Source organism: Halyomorpha halys, unplaced genomic scaffold, assembly GCF_000696795.3.
Source record: "Halyomorpha halys isolate HHAL.00 unplaced genomic scaffold, Hhal_1.1 Scaffold317.1, whole genome shotgun sequence".
Taxonomy (NCBI): Eukaryota; Metazoa; Arthropoda; class Insecta; order Hemiptera; family Pentatomidae; genus Halyomorpha; species Halyomorpha halys.
In genome coordinates, this window is record NW_027106310.1 from 74766 (window position 1) to 89264 (window position 14499).

At 29.0% G+C, this 14499-nt stretch overlaps 1 protein-coding gene across 1 annotated transcript in view; it reads right to left on the reverse strand.

Moving 5' to 3' along the window:
* Positions 1-1077: 1077 nt before the first annotated feature.
* The window catches only part of lgs (legless), a gene marked incomplete in the record, with an annotated part of 36039 nt that continues 22617 nt past the window's right edge, over positions 1078-14499 (reverse strand). Inside the window, 3 exon segments of the mRNA XM_067044642.1 lie at positions 1078-3710; positions 9303-9501; positions 13374-13973. Of these exon segments, the coding sequence (XP_066900743.1) occupies positions 2387-3710; positions 9303-9501; positions 13374-13973 (2123 nt within the window).

Genomic DNA, 14499 nt, shown 5'->3' on the forward strand with positions numbered 1-14499 from the left:
TTTCATGTAGTGACCGTGGGTGAGTCAAGTGTGATTTATAAAATCCACCTATTCTCTCTTTATCAATTTCAAATTCCTCACTAGATGTTTCACTGCCAGTTGCGCTATTCCTAGCTCGTTCCTGGTGTTCAACCATTCATCCTGCCACTCTAACCATCCAGTTCCTTAAATAAGTATATGACATCTTTGCTAGCTGATGGTATGATTATTTAGTTTCTCTTTATAGGTAATAAAGCCTGTGAATCTACCTTTTCATTCCCAGCAATCCAACAATGATCTTAGGTAGGTATAAAAGACCCATAACAAGACCCAAGCTGTGCAATACTTTCAGATATTGTTTCAACCCTATTTTTAATGGGTATGTTAAGAAAGGGTCTATTAATAGCTTTAGGATAGATTTAGAGTCAGGGGTAAAGGTTATAAACAGAAAAATAATCATTCAACTGTTCATAAAAAATTTAATTTGTTATATACATGTGTCATAAATTTTATACATTTTGAGCAACATAAATTATAAATGTAGTTTGTATACATTTAACGCATATACTTATCATGAATATTTGTATATCATGACAGACATGAAAAAAAACATAAGAGCAAAAATAAGTTAATATGTATAAAAATATATGAATAACAACTATTTATATATTTATAGTTGGGAATTAAATAATACTGAAAGTTTTAACTCTAAAAGTTACTGTAAGATTGATTGTTTTAATAAAGTTGAAATTTGTCAATTCATTTTCCAAATCAAGATTGTTAAAAAACACTGAAAATTATATATTTTGATAGTCATTTGAAAAAGCATAACTACAATAAAAAAAAATTAAAAATAAAACTTCATACATTCAATTTCAATTTTTAATATAAATTAAATATATATATCCATCAGTACCTAATACCTTCCTAATAAGTTTACAGTAAATGATTGATAAATGATGATGAACTTTTTCAATGTCACTGGAAAAATTTGTCCAGAGGTTGAAATAAAGCATATATTTCACTTCCTTTTCCAACCAGCAAATACCACCAAATGGTGATGTTTATTTGACAGAGCATAGCTCAGCGAGAATATAATGAACTAAGATTACCAAAATGAATGGAGTATACTTCCTGTTTATTCCCATGCAACTTAAAACAAATGAATATGAAACCAAATATGAAACCAAAATATGCAACACAAAATGTGGGCGCACGTCTGATAGTGGGTTTAAAGAATCTTTTCACTGTTCATCTACAAAAGGGAAAAACAATAAAATAATTATTCTTAAAAGGAGAAATGGTATATGAAAAATTTAACCCTACTTATGCCAGGTGCTTCTTTTTCTTTTTTTTTTTTTTATAATTGTGTGGACTAAAAAAGCAGTATCTAACAATAGTTACCACCTTGACCAAGCTCACTTATTTTCTGTGACCATAACTAGATTTACTTTGCATGAGAAGCCAGTTGTCTACTCGCCATTTTCAACACTAAGGTGTAAGGAAGCATTTAAAAAAAATTTGTGGTTGATCGTTGACCAGTTTTATTGCATTCATAATGATAATCTTAGCCCATTATTGTTGTTACTTAACACATTGACTATTAACTATGAGATAGCTCGTAGTTAGTGTTATTGCCTAGGATGAACTATGACATAAGTTTTCTTTACCTTCCATATGCAGCTATGAATTTCATCAAAATTTATATTACACCCAAATACTTTTTAAAGCCATTTGATCATGAAATTAATGCAAAAAGTAATTATAACCACAAAAAAGAGACATCAATGAATATATTTAATCAATAGATAAATTAATAAACCAATAAGTAAAGATGATTGCAATTCCACTTAAAATTTATTTTAGTTTATGAATTATACAAATCACATCATTTTCAGCACTAAGCTTAATATTTAAAACAATGCCACAGTAACTGAATCCCACCCACTTAATTAGCAAAAAGCAAACGTGTAGCTCTTGATAAAATAAAATTCTGTCTTAGTAATTCCCAACCATAATTACATTAATGACAAAGTCAAACAACAAAATAAGACACATTAACGTTAAAAATATAATATCATGTATCATAAATATAGAAGTAATAAACAAATAAAACTTAAAATATTTGTAAATATTAATCTATATTTAACTTTAAAATTAATAAATAAAAAAACAAACAATATTCATAGAAAACTTTGTCATGGCAATATAAATAACAAATAATATGGCAAAGGAACCAGAAGATTCTATACCAACAACACCAACATCATTGCTTACATACCTCATAAGACATACATGAAGATGCCAAAATTCGCCATGGGTTATAGCACAACATTACAATCAAAAAATATACAATTTTCTTAAGATTAAATCACAATAAGTCTGGACAAAATAAACATTGCAAATGTTATTTTGGAATGAAATAATGTTGATTTGCTCCCATATTTTGTGAAGTTAATTGTCCCCTTGTATTTGTAGCATAAAGCTGTTGCTGAAAATTATGAAATTGTTGTGCATAATTAGGATCAGCAGTGGTAGGACCTATGAAAGTAGAATTTTTAAAATTATTGTTTTGACCCATAGATGGTGGCAAAGGCTGACTAGCATCAGGTGCTAAACCTAATGTGGAACCCTTTGGTGAGGCTCCAAATAACTGACAGTTGGAATTTTGAAAGTTTTCAGCATTGTTAAAACCCATTTGAGGGGACTGCAATCTCATCATTCCTGGATTTGGAGCACGAATAGGCCCTCTTATACTGCCATGTGGTGAACACATACCCATGTCATTCATATTATTCTGCGGATAACTACTTGGATAATATTGTAAATTATGTGAAGGCAATTTGGAATCTAAATTGGAAAGGGGATTAGAAAACCTTTGTAAAAATTCAAGGCTAGGAGGTCCCCTGGGGACAGAGGATGTCTGAGGTCTTGATGGAAGATACTGTATAGTATTAGGAGCATTAGGTTTAACCTGAATACTAGCTCCATTATAACCAATGCCACGAGGTATGGGGCGCTGAGGACCGTATCCTTGCATCATTTTTGGAGAAACAGACATACCTGGAGACACTGTATTATTACATTGGGGTCTATTAGTATTAAAATGAGGTTGCATTTGATTTTGCATCCTGTGGTCCGGAGGAGTATTTGGTATGTGATGGATATCGCTCATTAATAAATGTTGATTTGAATTAGGTGAACTAAAAGGTGGCATATTTTGATGCATATTTTGCATCATTGATTGCTGATTAACAGGAGAGTTGGGAACATTATTAGTTAATTGTTGACTCATTTGTGCAAGAGAACTAATTGGGTCAAAATGAGAGGTTTTACTTGCTGTTGTCGCAATGATTCGGTTAGGATTTAATGGAACATTATCAGGTCCAATACACTGAAAATTACCAGCTGACATTTCTTTTTCAGAAGAATTTGCACATTTAGGTCCTGTATTATCAACAAAATTAGGGCATTTTTGCATAAAAGCAGTTTGCATATTCATGTGACAACGTTCATTAGTTTGAGGACTATTGCAAAATGGTACATCAATTTTTCTTTGAGGCTGGTTAGTAGTGGGATCAGGAGTTGTTTCTCCAGAATTCAAATCAGGTGGATAGTTGCGGGTAATGTCTGGTGTAGAAGGAGCTGGAGAGCCAGCTACTTTATTACTTAAATCTGTATTCTTGTTTGCACTGTTAGTCATTACACTATCCAAAGCTGCCTGCTGTAACCTGAAAATTAAGAACCAATACAATTTTAGTTGATTATAAATATCTCTTTTTACAATAAATTACAAGATTATAATCAGTGGCTAATGATTATTAAATTATTATTAACATATATACATATTATTCATAATCCATAACAAACAGCTAAATAATTGTTTATGTTAATATAATACACATACATAAATGATAAATAAAAAAAAGGATATAATACACACATGCCCAAATATACTGCAAAATAAATATAAAAGTATATAAAAAAAAAAAACACAAATAAATTAGAAAAATAATTTCTACCTGTAAAGTAATCACTCATCTAATTTCTTATAACTAATTCATTATAATGATTATTTATAACTTTAGAATAATTAACATAGGATTTGAAATGGCAATTTCTTAGTTATTAACTGAATCCACAATTTATTTACAAAAGATAAATAGTCATCAATAACAGAATAAATGTCAGGAAATTCCAATTAAATTACTGATATAATAATTGTAATTCATGTGCATGTTAAGATTATGAACTGATCTAAGTTAACAGTCCACTGTCTATTCCATAAATAAGAGAATAATATTATAGTAAGGTGAAGAATCTTTTTAAAAATGTTTACAGCTTTCTAAATTCAAATTTTTATAAGGATGAGATGAGTCCTAAGCATTTCTGAACAACAGAAATATTTTTTCAACAAAGGCGCCCAATCCTCTGACCTACTGGGTATCTTATGAATTTATAGAGTAAAATCTTCCAGAAATATAACACATATAACAATGCAAAAAAAAAAAAAAAAAAGATAAATTATATTGGTTACTACAGAAGAATTTGGTGGAGAGAGGAAAAGGAGAAGTGACAGCATACTAGCAGCATTTCCTAATCCTAAATTGAAGAGCCTAAATTTAGTCAGAATCATTATGCTATTTAACATAATAAAAAATAAATGACTCAATATCAATTGAAAGGCACAAGGCCTATCAAATAGGTAGCCACCATGACGTTAGTTGATGTTTAGTGGGGTCAGAAGGAGAATCTAAAGTAACCGACTAATTATTTTTTGCAACTTGCTTTTTCAGGAAGTTACTCATATCCTTAAGAGACTGAGAAGAACCCAGTCATCGAAGTTAAGGCAATTAAAAATTAAAACAAGCAATTAGATTGAAAAAAAAGAAGAAATTTTTGATGTTTACTTGATATCAATGAAATGTTTTAGACCATATGTACAAACCCATAGCAACCATCATGTTATTAATAAATAAATTAACCCAATGGTTTGATACTGGTACAACAGATATGCCTACATCCAACCTTATCAAAACTGAACTTGGCAAAATCAGCCTTAATACAATCTTCCTATCTAAAACATATATCAGGGTCGAGGTTTATTTTGGAGATGGGTTCATTATTATGCCCCACAATTTTACATTTCATCAACTGCCACAATAATATGGTTATACTAACAGGATAATTCTGCTGTGCGAAGCCTGCTTAAGTTCCCATTAAGTAAAGTATTGATTTTAGTGTTTTTATCTGTAGTATAATTCATTAAATTTATTATTTTCTTGTATTCAAATAATATTTAGCCTTTTCCCTCATAAAGCGATTCAAATAGATGCCAGGTGATCTCCCAATGGAAATAAGCTGAACAAAATCGAACCCTTTCTGATCAGCACAAGACTTAAGTCCTACCTTACACATGTCCGAGCATATCGGGAGAAAATACAAATTATTTCCTAACTACAGCACAAGAGAGAGCCAGAATTTTGGCTGTTAAGACGACACAAAGTATAAGAATGGATAAGTTAAACTCTCTCAAAACTTCAAGATCCTCAAGAATTCTTATGATTTGTCAATACATGTTGATAATGACAAATAGGGTAAGAACTTTCAGAAGTGAACTACACCTAAACTATGTTATGAAAAAAAAAATTTTTTTTTATCTTTTTTGATCTAGATGTACTCGTCATCATCATATGACTTGTTTTTTGATACTAATTCCTTGATGAGTAAGTTAATTTTATTAATTGTCCATAGAAAGTTTTAGTTCTCATAGTGATTACTTCCTCGCACCGTAAAGTACTACCTACCTTTTTTATATCAATCTGTTACTGAAGCCAAGGTATCTAGCAAAATGGCTTGAAGGAATTCTTTGATTTTCCAGGGGTTTTTTTTCATATATTCTCTGACTAATCCAAATTTACTCGCATTGATAACATTTTTACCTTATCTAACATCAAATACTATTGATAATAGATTATTTACTACAATCATTTTTTAACTTATTTGACATTTATATCAAACTTATTAAAACCATTTCCAACTTTTTTTTTTCAGCACCTCCAAAAACATATAAGAGGACCCTAATATCTTAAAAATCATTAAAAGCTAAAATAAATCAATACACAAACTTGCGATCTTTAAAGTGATTTCATTTTCATTTTTAGCCACTCTGAAAATATATAAAGGGACCCCAATATGTTAGAAATCTGTAAGATTAAAATAATTGATAGACAAAAGCACAATCTTATAATGTTAAGTTGTTTTCTAATATTCATGATATGACGTACTGTGATAACTGTGCCAAAATAACTCATGAGACTGATTTGTAGTAATAAGGTGTAGGTAACTGATTTGCTACTAGATGTTTGCTGTTTTTGAATATGTATATCACATACGAGCAACATGTACGTTTGAATAATAAAGAAATGTTTCATACTTAATAAATTCAATTGTCTTGGAGTTCCTTAACCAAAAACAAATAAAAAATATTGTCTTTCATTAGTATAAAAACGAAAGACCTCTCAGGTCAATAGCGTTTTTCAAACAGATTTTTTGATTGTGCGATACATAGGTTTGATATAAGCATTCCTCGAATACATAGCTGATTGTTAAGAAATCATACGGAGGCTAAATAAAATATTGAAATAGCTAATATAAATTTATTTATATTACATAAATAGTTAATCAAAGAATAAAATAAAGTTCACAGAAATGTGTACTACAAACTTGTTACATACAAAAATTAGTTTTAAACAAAACTGAGATTTTTTTAAAAGATAATATTTCTCAGAGAAAAATTTCTAGTGGCTAGTTGCTATGGAACACACCCACACACTATAGCCAAATGTTTAAAACCATATTTTAAAATCCTTTAAGAGTAGTTGATTTCTTTTCTTTTTTTTTCAAAATACATTATTTACAAAGTTTGAATATTTAATATTATCCTTGAAAGTGCTTATTAATGTTAAGAATGATGGAATTGACTGAAAATTGTTTCCTTTACTAATTATTTTACTATTATTAATCTAACACATACAATAAACCTTTTAGCTAAGTTCAAAACATTATATAGATCCAACTAGACCCATATTACCTCCAGCAAAATGAATTTTTAAAATGATTAGTGATAAATCAAAAATTTCTCTGTTTTTTTTTTCCACTCACATAAATAGGAAAAATAAAATGGAAAGGAATTCGGAAATTATAGTTGGCTTAGTAAATACAAACACCAAAGAAAAAGCAGCTTGGCTGAGTTTCCAGACTGGAAAACACAATCTATCAGTAGGCGCTACAACAACCCTGTGATGGGTCCTGGCCTCTATGAGCCTCCGCCACTCGGCTCGGTTTTGGGCTGCTACCTTCCAATTTCGGACTTCAAGCGAAAAATAAACCCATAACAATATTTTATTAAAATAGGTCAGACATAGACAGGAAGCCAACTTAAAAGTTAATTCCTAAAAGAAAAAGTACATGAGTTGGCTGCACCACAAGTGGACATTTTAATACAGTAATGAAAGGACCAGTAAATTTAACCATTTTCATGACAAGGAAATGGAAAAGAAACTACTAACTTAACAAATTATAAAGATAAAACAAGTAAAGAGATGAAAAAACACTTCTCTAAATAGATAAATTAGAATTTTTATATCAAATTGGGTCTTCTATAAACCAGGAAGGAAGTACTATTATGATATAGAAAACATTCTTTAGAATCCGTTTCCAAGCATGGGAATAAACCAAAACTTTTTGTATGAAAAAATAAACAAAATATCCTGGAGCACCGTGTTCTGTTGAACTTGCATTATAGCAAATGGGAAAAAGTAATGCCCTTCACAAATAAAAAAAATTTTAGCAAGAATATTTTGAATTACAAAAGATTTACAAATAAATAAAAAAAAGAAAAAAAAAAGAAAAAGTATTTAATATACTGAAAATAAGGTTTAGTAAGATTCAATAGATTAAAAAATATTTCAAAGAATAAATTTATGTTTACTGTATCCAACATAATAGGAAAATTATCTGCCAATAAAAAAAAATAATAAATTTTCTTTATAATTATTATTCATTTTAAATTTAGCTGTCTTTAATTTTATACTTTTAGAGTACATACACACACTCTCAACACAAGAAAAATAAAAGTTTGGTATCAACAAGAATTTTTCTTTTTTTCTTTACCCGAGGCGTTCATTTAAATTTAAAAGAATATTTTTTTAGCTGGGGAGGGTAAAGAGGATAAAATAAGTTATCATATAATAATGAAAAAAACTCTCCTCAAAAATTTAAATTTGCGACTGTAAAATAATTATTAATAATAATGTTCAAAATTATTCTTATGAACACAACATTAGTACAACTCATTAATGAGATAGTACCTAAGATCACCATTTAGACTGTTAAACAAGAGCATGTAGTTTTTGGCTTGTTACGAAATCTTTAAAAATTATTATTTACTTTTCATTTTTGTTATTAAATTTAATATATTGTTGTTTTATCAATTAAAACAACTGAAAAAAAAATTGTTCATCTTTATTCCAGTAACTAACAGTCTTACTGAAAAAAGGAAAACTAACACAACTTGACTTATTTAATTTCAAGAATTAGTAACAATAAGATGAACAATTCGATATCAATACATAATTAAACTATGATAGATACTTCAGGTCAGTGTATAGATATCTTTTAACTGGGGAGTGTAAAACATGCTTTGAAATATTAAAAAAAAAAAATTATTTTCAATTTTCTGAAAAGTTAATTGCTGATGTACTTTTCTACAAAAATACAACTAAATTATTAATCAAGCAGTGAAGAAAAAGATTCTTCACCTTGAGCAATAATAATTACCATATTTACTGCCCACTACAAGATAGCTTAAGTTCGCATTCTTGTCTAGGACCCCCACTAAAACTTATATGGTAGTTTTAATAGTTAATTGTAATGCCATATTTCATAATAAATACGAATTTCATTGCTACTGCATAAATAAAGCTATTAAAAAAAACAACAACTACAAGATAAATAGTAGAGGGTGTCCTAAGCAAGAGCTCAAACTATGAGTTACCTAACAGTGGGCACTCAAGGAGCAGAAGTTCACAGAACTGTTACAATGTCATAATAGTGTATACAAATATTTTTTATACATCTTAAGGGTTTTTTTGATTAGCTATTATGTTGAAAATACTGATGTTCTGAATCAGATATGTAAGACTTACATATAAAGCTGATAAAAATTAGAAAAAAATAAAATAAAAAATTAGAAAAAATAATAGTTTAAAAAATGAGCAAAAATCTATTGCTTTAAAATAATAGGAAAAAAAAATACTAACCCCGGGGATTTACGAGCAGCAGCATCTTTAAGACTTGTATTGGGCTGCTTCTGGATAGTTAATTCCTGTCCTTCAAAAGTACTTAAATATTGAATTTGCTGTGGTGATGGTACAGGCATTAAATTGGGTTCTTTCGAATTGTTTGAAGTCTGCTTTTGCTGACCAATAGACTGAACAGGCCGACAATAAATAGAATCAACTAAGGGAAAAAAATTACAAATTAATAACGATCCAATCAAACATGGCAAAAATACCACAAGAAAAAATATTTTTTTAAGTATGAAACAATAATCTAAAACAAAACGGACTCCATTAACCAAGGTTGAAAAGAAAATAGACTTGGATAATGGGAACCTCAGTTAATTGGAATCCAGATAAAATACAATGTAAAGGGAAGGTTGTAGATGTTTCCAAAAGCTTTTAATATCACAGAAAATTTCAATTGATGTGGAAAAGAAGAGGAAGTTGAAGAACATAAGAAAAAATTGTTAATTACCACAGTTATATTGTGAGAATTATTATGTATTACCTTATGCATTAAAGAAATAATATTAACAAACTGGCACTATTGTTGCTCATATACCTCAAGACCAAAAATCAAATGGGTTGAAGGAATTACTGATTTCTAATATTTTTTTATATTTTGCAAATCAAAATAAAACATTTTTTAATCAGTTCATATACAGGGTGTCCAACATAAATTGGCCCAAATGCTTCTAACTCCTAAAACGATGACTTGGACAAAAAACCGCAGTGGAAAAAGTCATATACCTACACCTATGGTTTTACTAACAACTATTGCTTTTTAACTTAAAACTTACATGTGCTGCTGTAACATGGCAGATACTTGGATTAGCAGATAGTGCATACTTTTTAATACTTTCATTTATAGTCATTAAAAAACTATAAAAGATCTTGCAAAACATAGCTCGCTATCTTCAAATTTGAAGGATTACCTTACTTAGAATATTGCATTTTGAACATTATTTTCCGGACACTTCATAAAAACAATTCGGATTTCAAGCCTGTAGGTGTAGTATTACTTCTCAAATTATCATTTCATACTTATGAAAGGAAATTTATTTTATTAACGTAAAATGTTTATTAATTTAACAATAAAAATATTTTCTTATATTTCAGTTAGCGTTGCTTCCAAAGTTTCGATTTTTTTTTTTTTCAGTTTTTTTGAGTACTGATTTGTGAGGTTTTTACTTTTACAATAATATTAAAATGTTCTGCCATCCAATGAAACTTTTTCTAGAGATGAAAATTCCTTGTCAAGTTTAGGGTTATATTATATATGGGCTTCATTATATACAATGTAATGAAGATAGTATCCACTAATAATAAGAGAGATAACTACACTAAGAATTGATCCTTAATGATTCCTGATGGATCAAATATATTCATGAGGGTATTCATAAGAAGTTAGTTACTAATATGTTCAATATAAAAATGATATGGTTCCATTCACACCAAGTGAAATTGATGATGTGATTATGGTATCCGGAGAATGTGATATTAATCAGATGACATCAAGATGTTACACTCAGCTCTATCCAAAATGGGATAATAAAAATCTTATGAAATATAATCTTGAAAGATCGTTGGTTGACCGTGTATAATAATAGAAAAGGAAGATGGTCCAGGTGCGGTCAAAGAAAAACTCTAATAGTGATTAAATTCTTAATATTGAGCCAATGTGGGGCAAAACATTGGCTCAATATGAATAGTTTAATTACTATTTGAGTTTTTCTTTGACTGCACCCAAACCATCTTCCTTTTCTATAAAATATAATCTCATAACTTATTATTATATTTTTTTTTGGATTTGATATAACTATTATTAAATTAATAAACATTAAGAAGTCATTAAACTAATTTCTCTTTTAAGACGGCCAACAAATTGTTTCAGAAAAATACTACATCTATAGACTTGCCAAAATTTTTAATAGGAAGTAAAAAAAATACTAAAAGGATGTATTATGTCTTCAAGATTCTTGTTTTAAAAACCCTAAAAATAATAATGACATCAAGAATTGAAGTTTCTAAAATTATGTATAATCAAGATGGGTTTAGCGGGATCTTTCATAACTTTTTAATGACTACAAATGAGAATATTAAAAAGTAGGTACTTTTTATAAACCTTTAGTTTTTTTCCACACATATCACCTTACAGTTAAAAAGTAACAGCAGTAGGTGAGACTATAGAAGTTCAAATTTTTTTTTCACACTTTTTCTGATTGGGTCATTCATTTGGCTGTAAGAAGCATTTAAGGCAATTTATAATGGATACTCTAAATAAAGAATGGATTAATAAATACAATGAAGCATATAAACTTTTTAATCTTGAAGCATCTAAGCTTCTTTTCCACAACTGGTAGGTATTTCATTCTGAGTAATCCACAGTCCACAATGGATTATATCAGGGTATTATTATTGACCAGTTACCAATTTAATAGTTAAAAACAGAAAACTGACTGAATTGTAAAAGAATTCCATGCATAACAAACAATTTGTCAAATTTATCATTCCAAAGTAACATAAATAAAAAAGAATCACACTTTCAAATTAAAGATGCAACATGGTCCAAGAAATAAGCATAACTTAAAATCCATTCATTTCTTTATTAACTACTAATAAAATGAAAAAAAAATAAAATAAAATAAAACTGTACAACTAGAACTCATGAAGAATCTTGGGTTCAGTACTTAATAACATAGCCAACCTAACCCAATAGGAAAATCAGGTGCCTACTTTACAGATGTTGGGTGTTCTCTAAAGGGGTATCTAAACCCAGAATTTATCTGCAGCTAATAGAATAGATAACAAATTTTTTACTAATATTATTGCTTGACTTTCAACTAACAGTATTACTTTGTATAACATTATTCAATACAAATTATTTTAAAGGTAATTATATAATCAAAAATAAGAACAGCTCTTCAGAGTAACACTCAAAAAATCATTTCGAACATTTTCTATTGGTGGACTAATAATAAGAGATTATTATTACAATTTGAACAAGCATAAGGAACAGCAGAATTATTAGGTGTCTTTAAAGTTCAATAACCAACAAGAATAACTTAAACTTGAGAAATATTGGAAATTAATTGTACTTTAAATTAATGCTAAACAAAAAAAGTTTAACAATAGTTTCTATTCACAAGAATGCAAACCGGAACATGTTAATGGGTGGTACCATTAGTGTTATTAAATGTTCAAAATTCTTAAATATCTTATCAATCAATACGTATGACCAAAAATTAATCTATAGATGAAATCATTATCTAACATGTAATACCAATGTTCTGACAAAAAACTCTTCTTCGAATGTGAAAATTAATAAAAATTAATTAAATGTTAACAGAGATCCAAGGGAATCAACTAAGTTTGAGAAAAAATTATTTTCTATTTTATTCACCAGTTGCTAAGAAAAGGGTTTAGGCAATGAAAAAAATCTGAGCGCAATAACAATCATATAACTGATAATCATTATGATTCAAGAAAGTTTCTCTTCGACACCTCTTTTGCAAATCTTGACTAAATCAAACATCTTTAAAATCAAAAAGCCCCTTCAAGTTGGATAATGAAAATATAACCCAACTAAAGGCAGCAATGTAGGATTATATCAAGATAAGTGACACAATTATTAGCAAAGGGTGTATTGGGTGTATCTAGAGAGCAATGCAGAGCTGAAAAGATAAAGAATTTATTCCCTCAAGCTGTTAGGTTTTTAACACATTTCCAAAGACCTTAAAGATCAGTAATGACTGAAAAAGTAGTACCAGAAAATAAAGTATATCCTTTATATTTAACTCTAGTTCCAGAAGTTAACCTTTCAATTAAAATTATTTAGAATGTAACAAATAAATATAATAAGGAAGAACTAACAGAATGACTTACAGTATTACACTAGTTTTGTAATAAAAAACACCTAAAGGCCAAAATTTCATGATTAATTTGAAAGAAATTAATGTTTAAAGAAAACATTCACTCTGTATATTAATTACAATCACTAAGTTAAAATTAATTACAACATATGATAACAAAATATATAAATGTACATACCAGGGGACTGCTGTGAATTCTGGGCAGAAACTGTACTCGATGGTGAAAATTCATTGGTGGTATTTAATTTATCTTTATGCTTTGGAGACAAATGACTTGAAACGGGTGTGGGTGGATTTGAATTAGTATTCCGAGCTGCATTTGGAGACTCCATTGTAGGACTAGGACCAGGAACTCTTGCAACTTTGTCAGCAGGAGAATTGATACCAGAACACGTTCTAGGAGAAGGAAGAGAAAGATTAGAAGTTGTGTTATTGGGAGAGCTGGGGTTTGGACTTTGAAGAGCAATGGGAACACTTGCAGAACGAGTAGCCTGCTGATAACTCGGTGGTGGCCCATTAGTTCTTTTTCTTGTTTTCTGATCTTCATAAAACTGCATTTGTAATTTATGCCATTCAGACTGGCTTGATGGAGTTTTATTAATATCCAGTGTTTCAGACATTGCATTTTCTTCTACATGTGCTCCACTATTGGAGCCCTCTTCAGGACCAGATAAAGCTTCTGGAAAAAGTATCTGCTGCATTTTTCGCAGAGTGGCCAGTTGTTCTTCACGGTGCTGTCGTTGCTGAGGAGTTAAATTTTCATCAGGAACTTTGACTCCTAAAGTGAAATATAATAATATAGATATAAAATGGTAAATGAATTATATTAAAAGAAATAATATAAATCAGGGATATAATAAAAGCATTTGAGTATTTTGAAAGAGGGATGCTGCAGAATATCCTTCAATTTACAATCTGCAATTTATTTATAAACACTTAATAAAAAAACTTAAAATATTTTAAGTGACTAAGAAAGAACATATCATTCAATCATTAGAACCACTTAAAAATCAAGGATAAAATAAACTGTACTTAATTAACAGCACATAAAAAAGAAAATTGAAGTATAAAATTAAACAAATATAAAATATACAGATACCAGAGGTAAGACAAAATCACTGTTATTAACTGTTGTATATAATGGTTATAAGTATTTGAGATAAACAATACATCAAATCCCAAAATATCAAGTAAACCTTTTTTATACTTAAATAAACTGAAACTTTTACACATTCCTAATTGACATTAATGTAGACAAATAATGATAGAAATGTTTCCTTTCCTTGAAATATTACTATTAATAT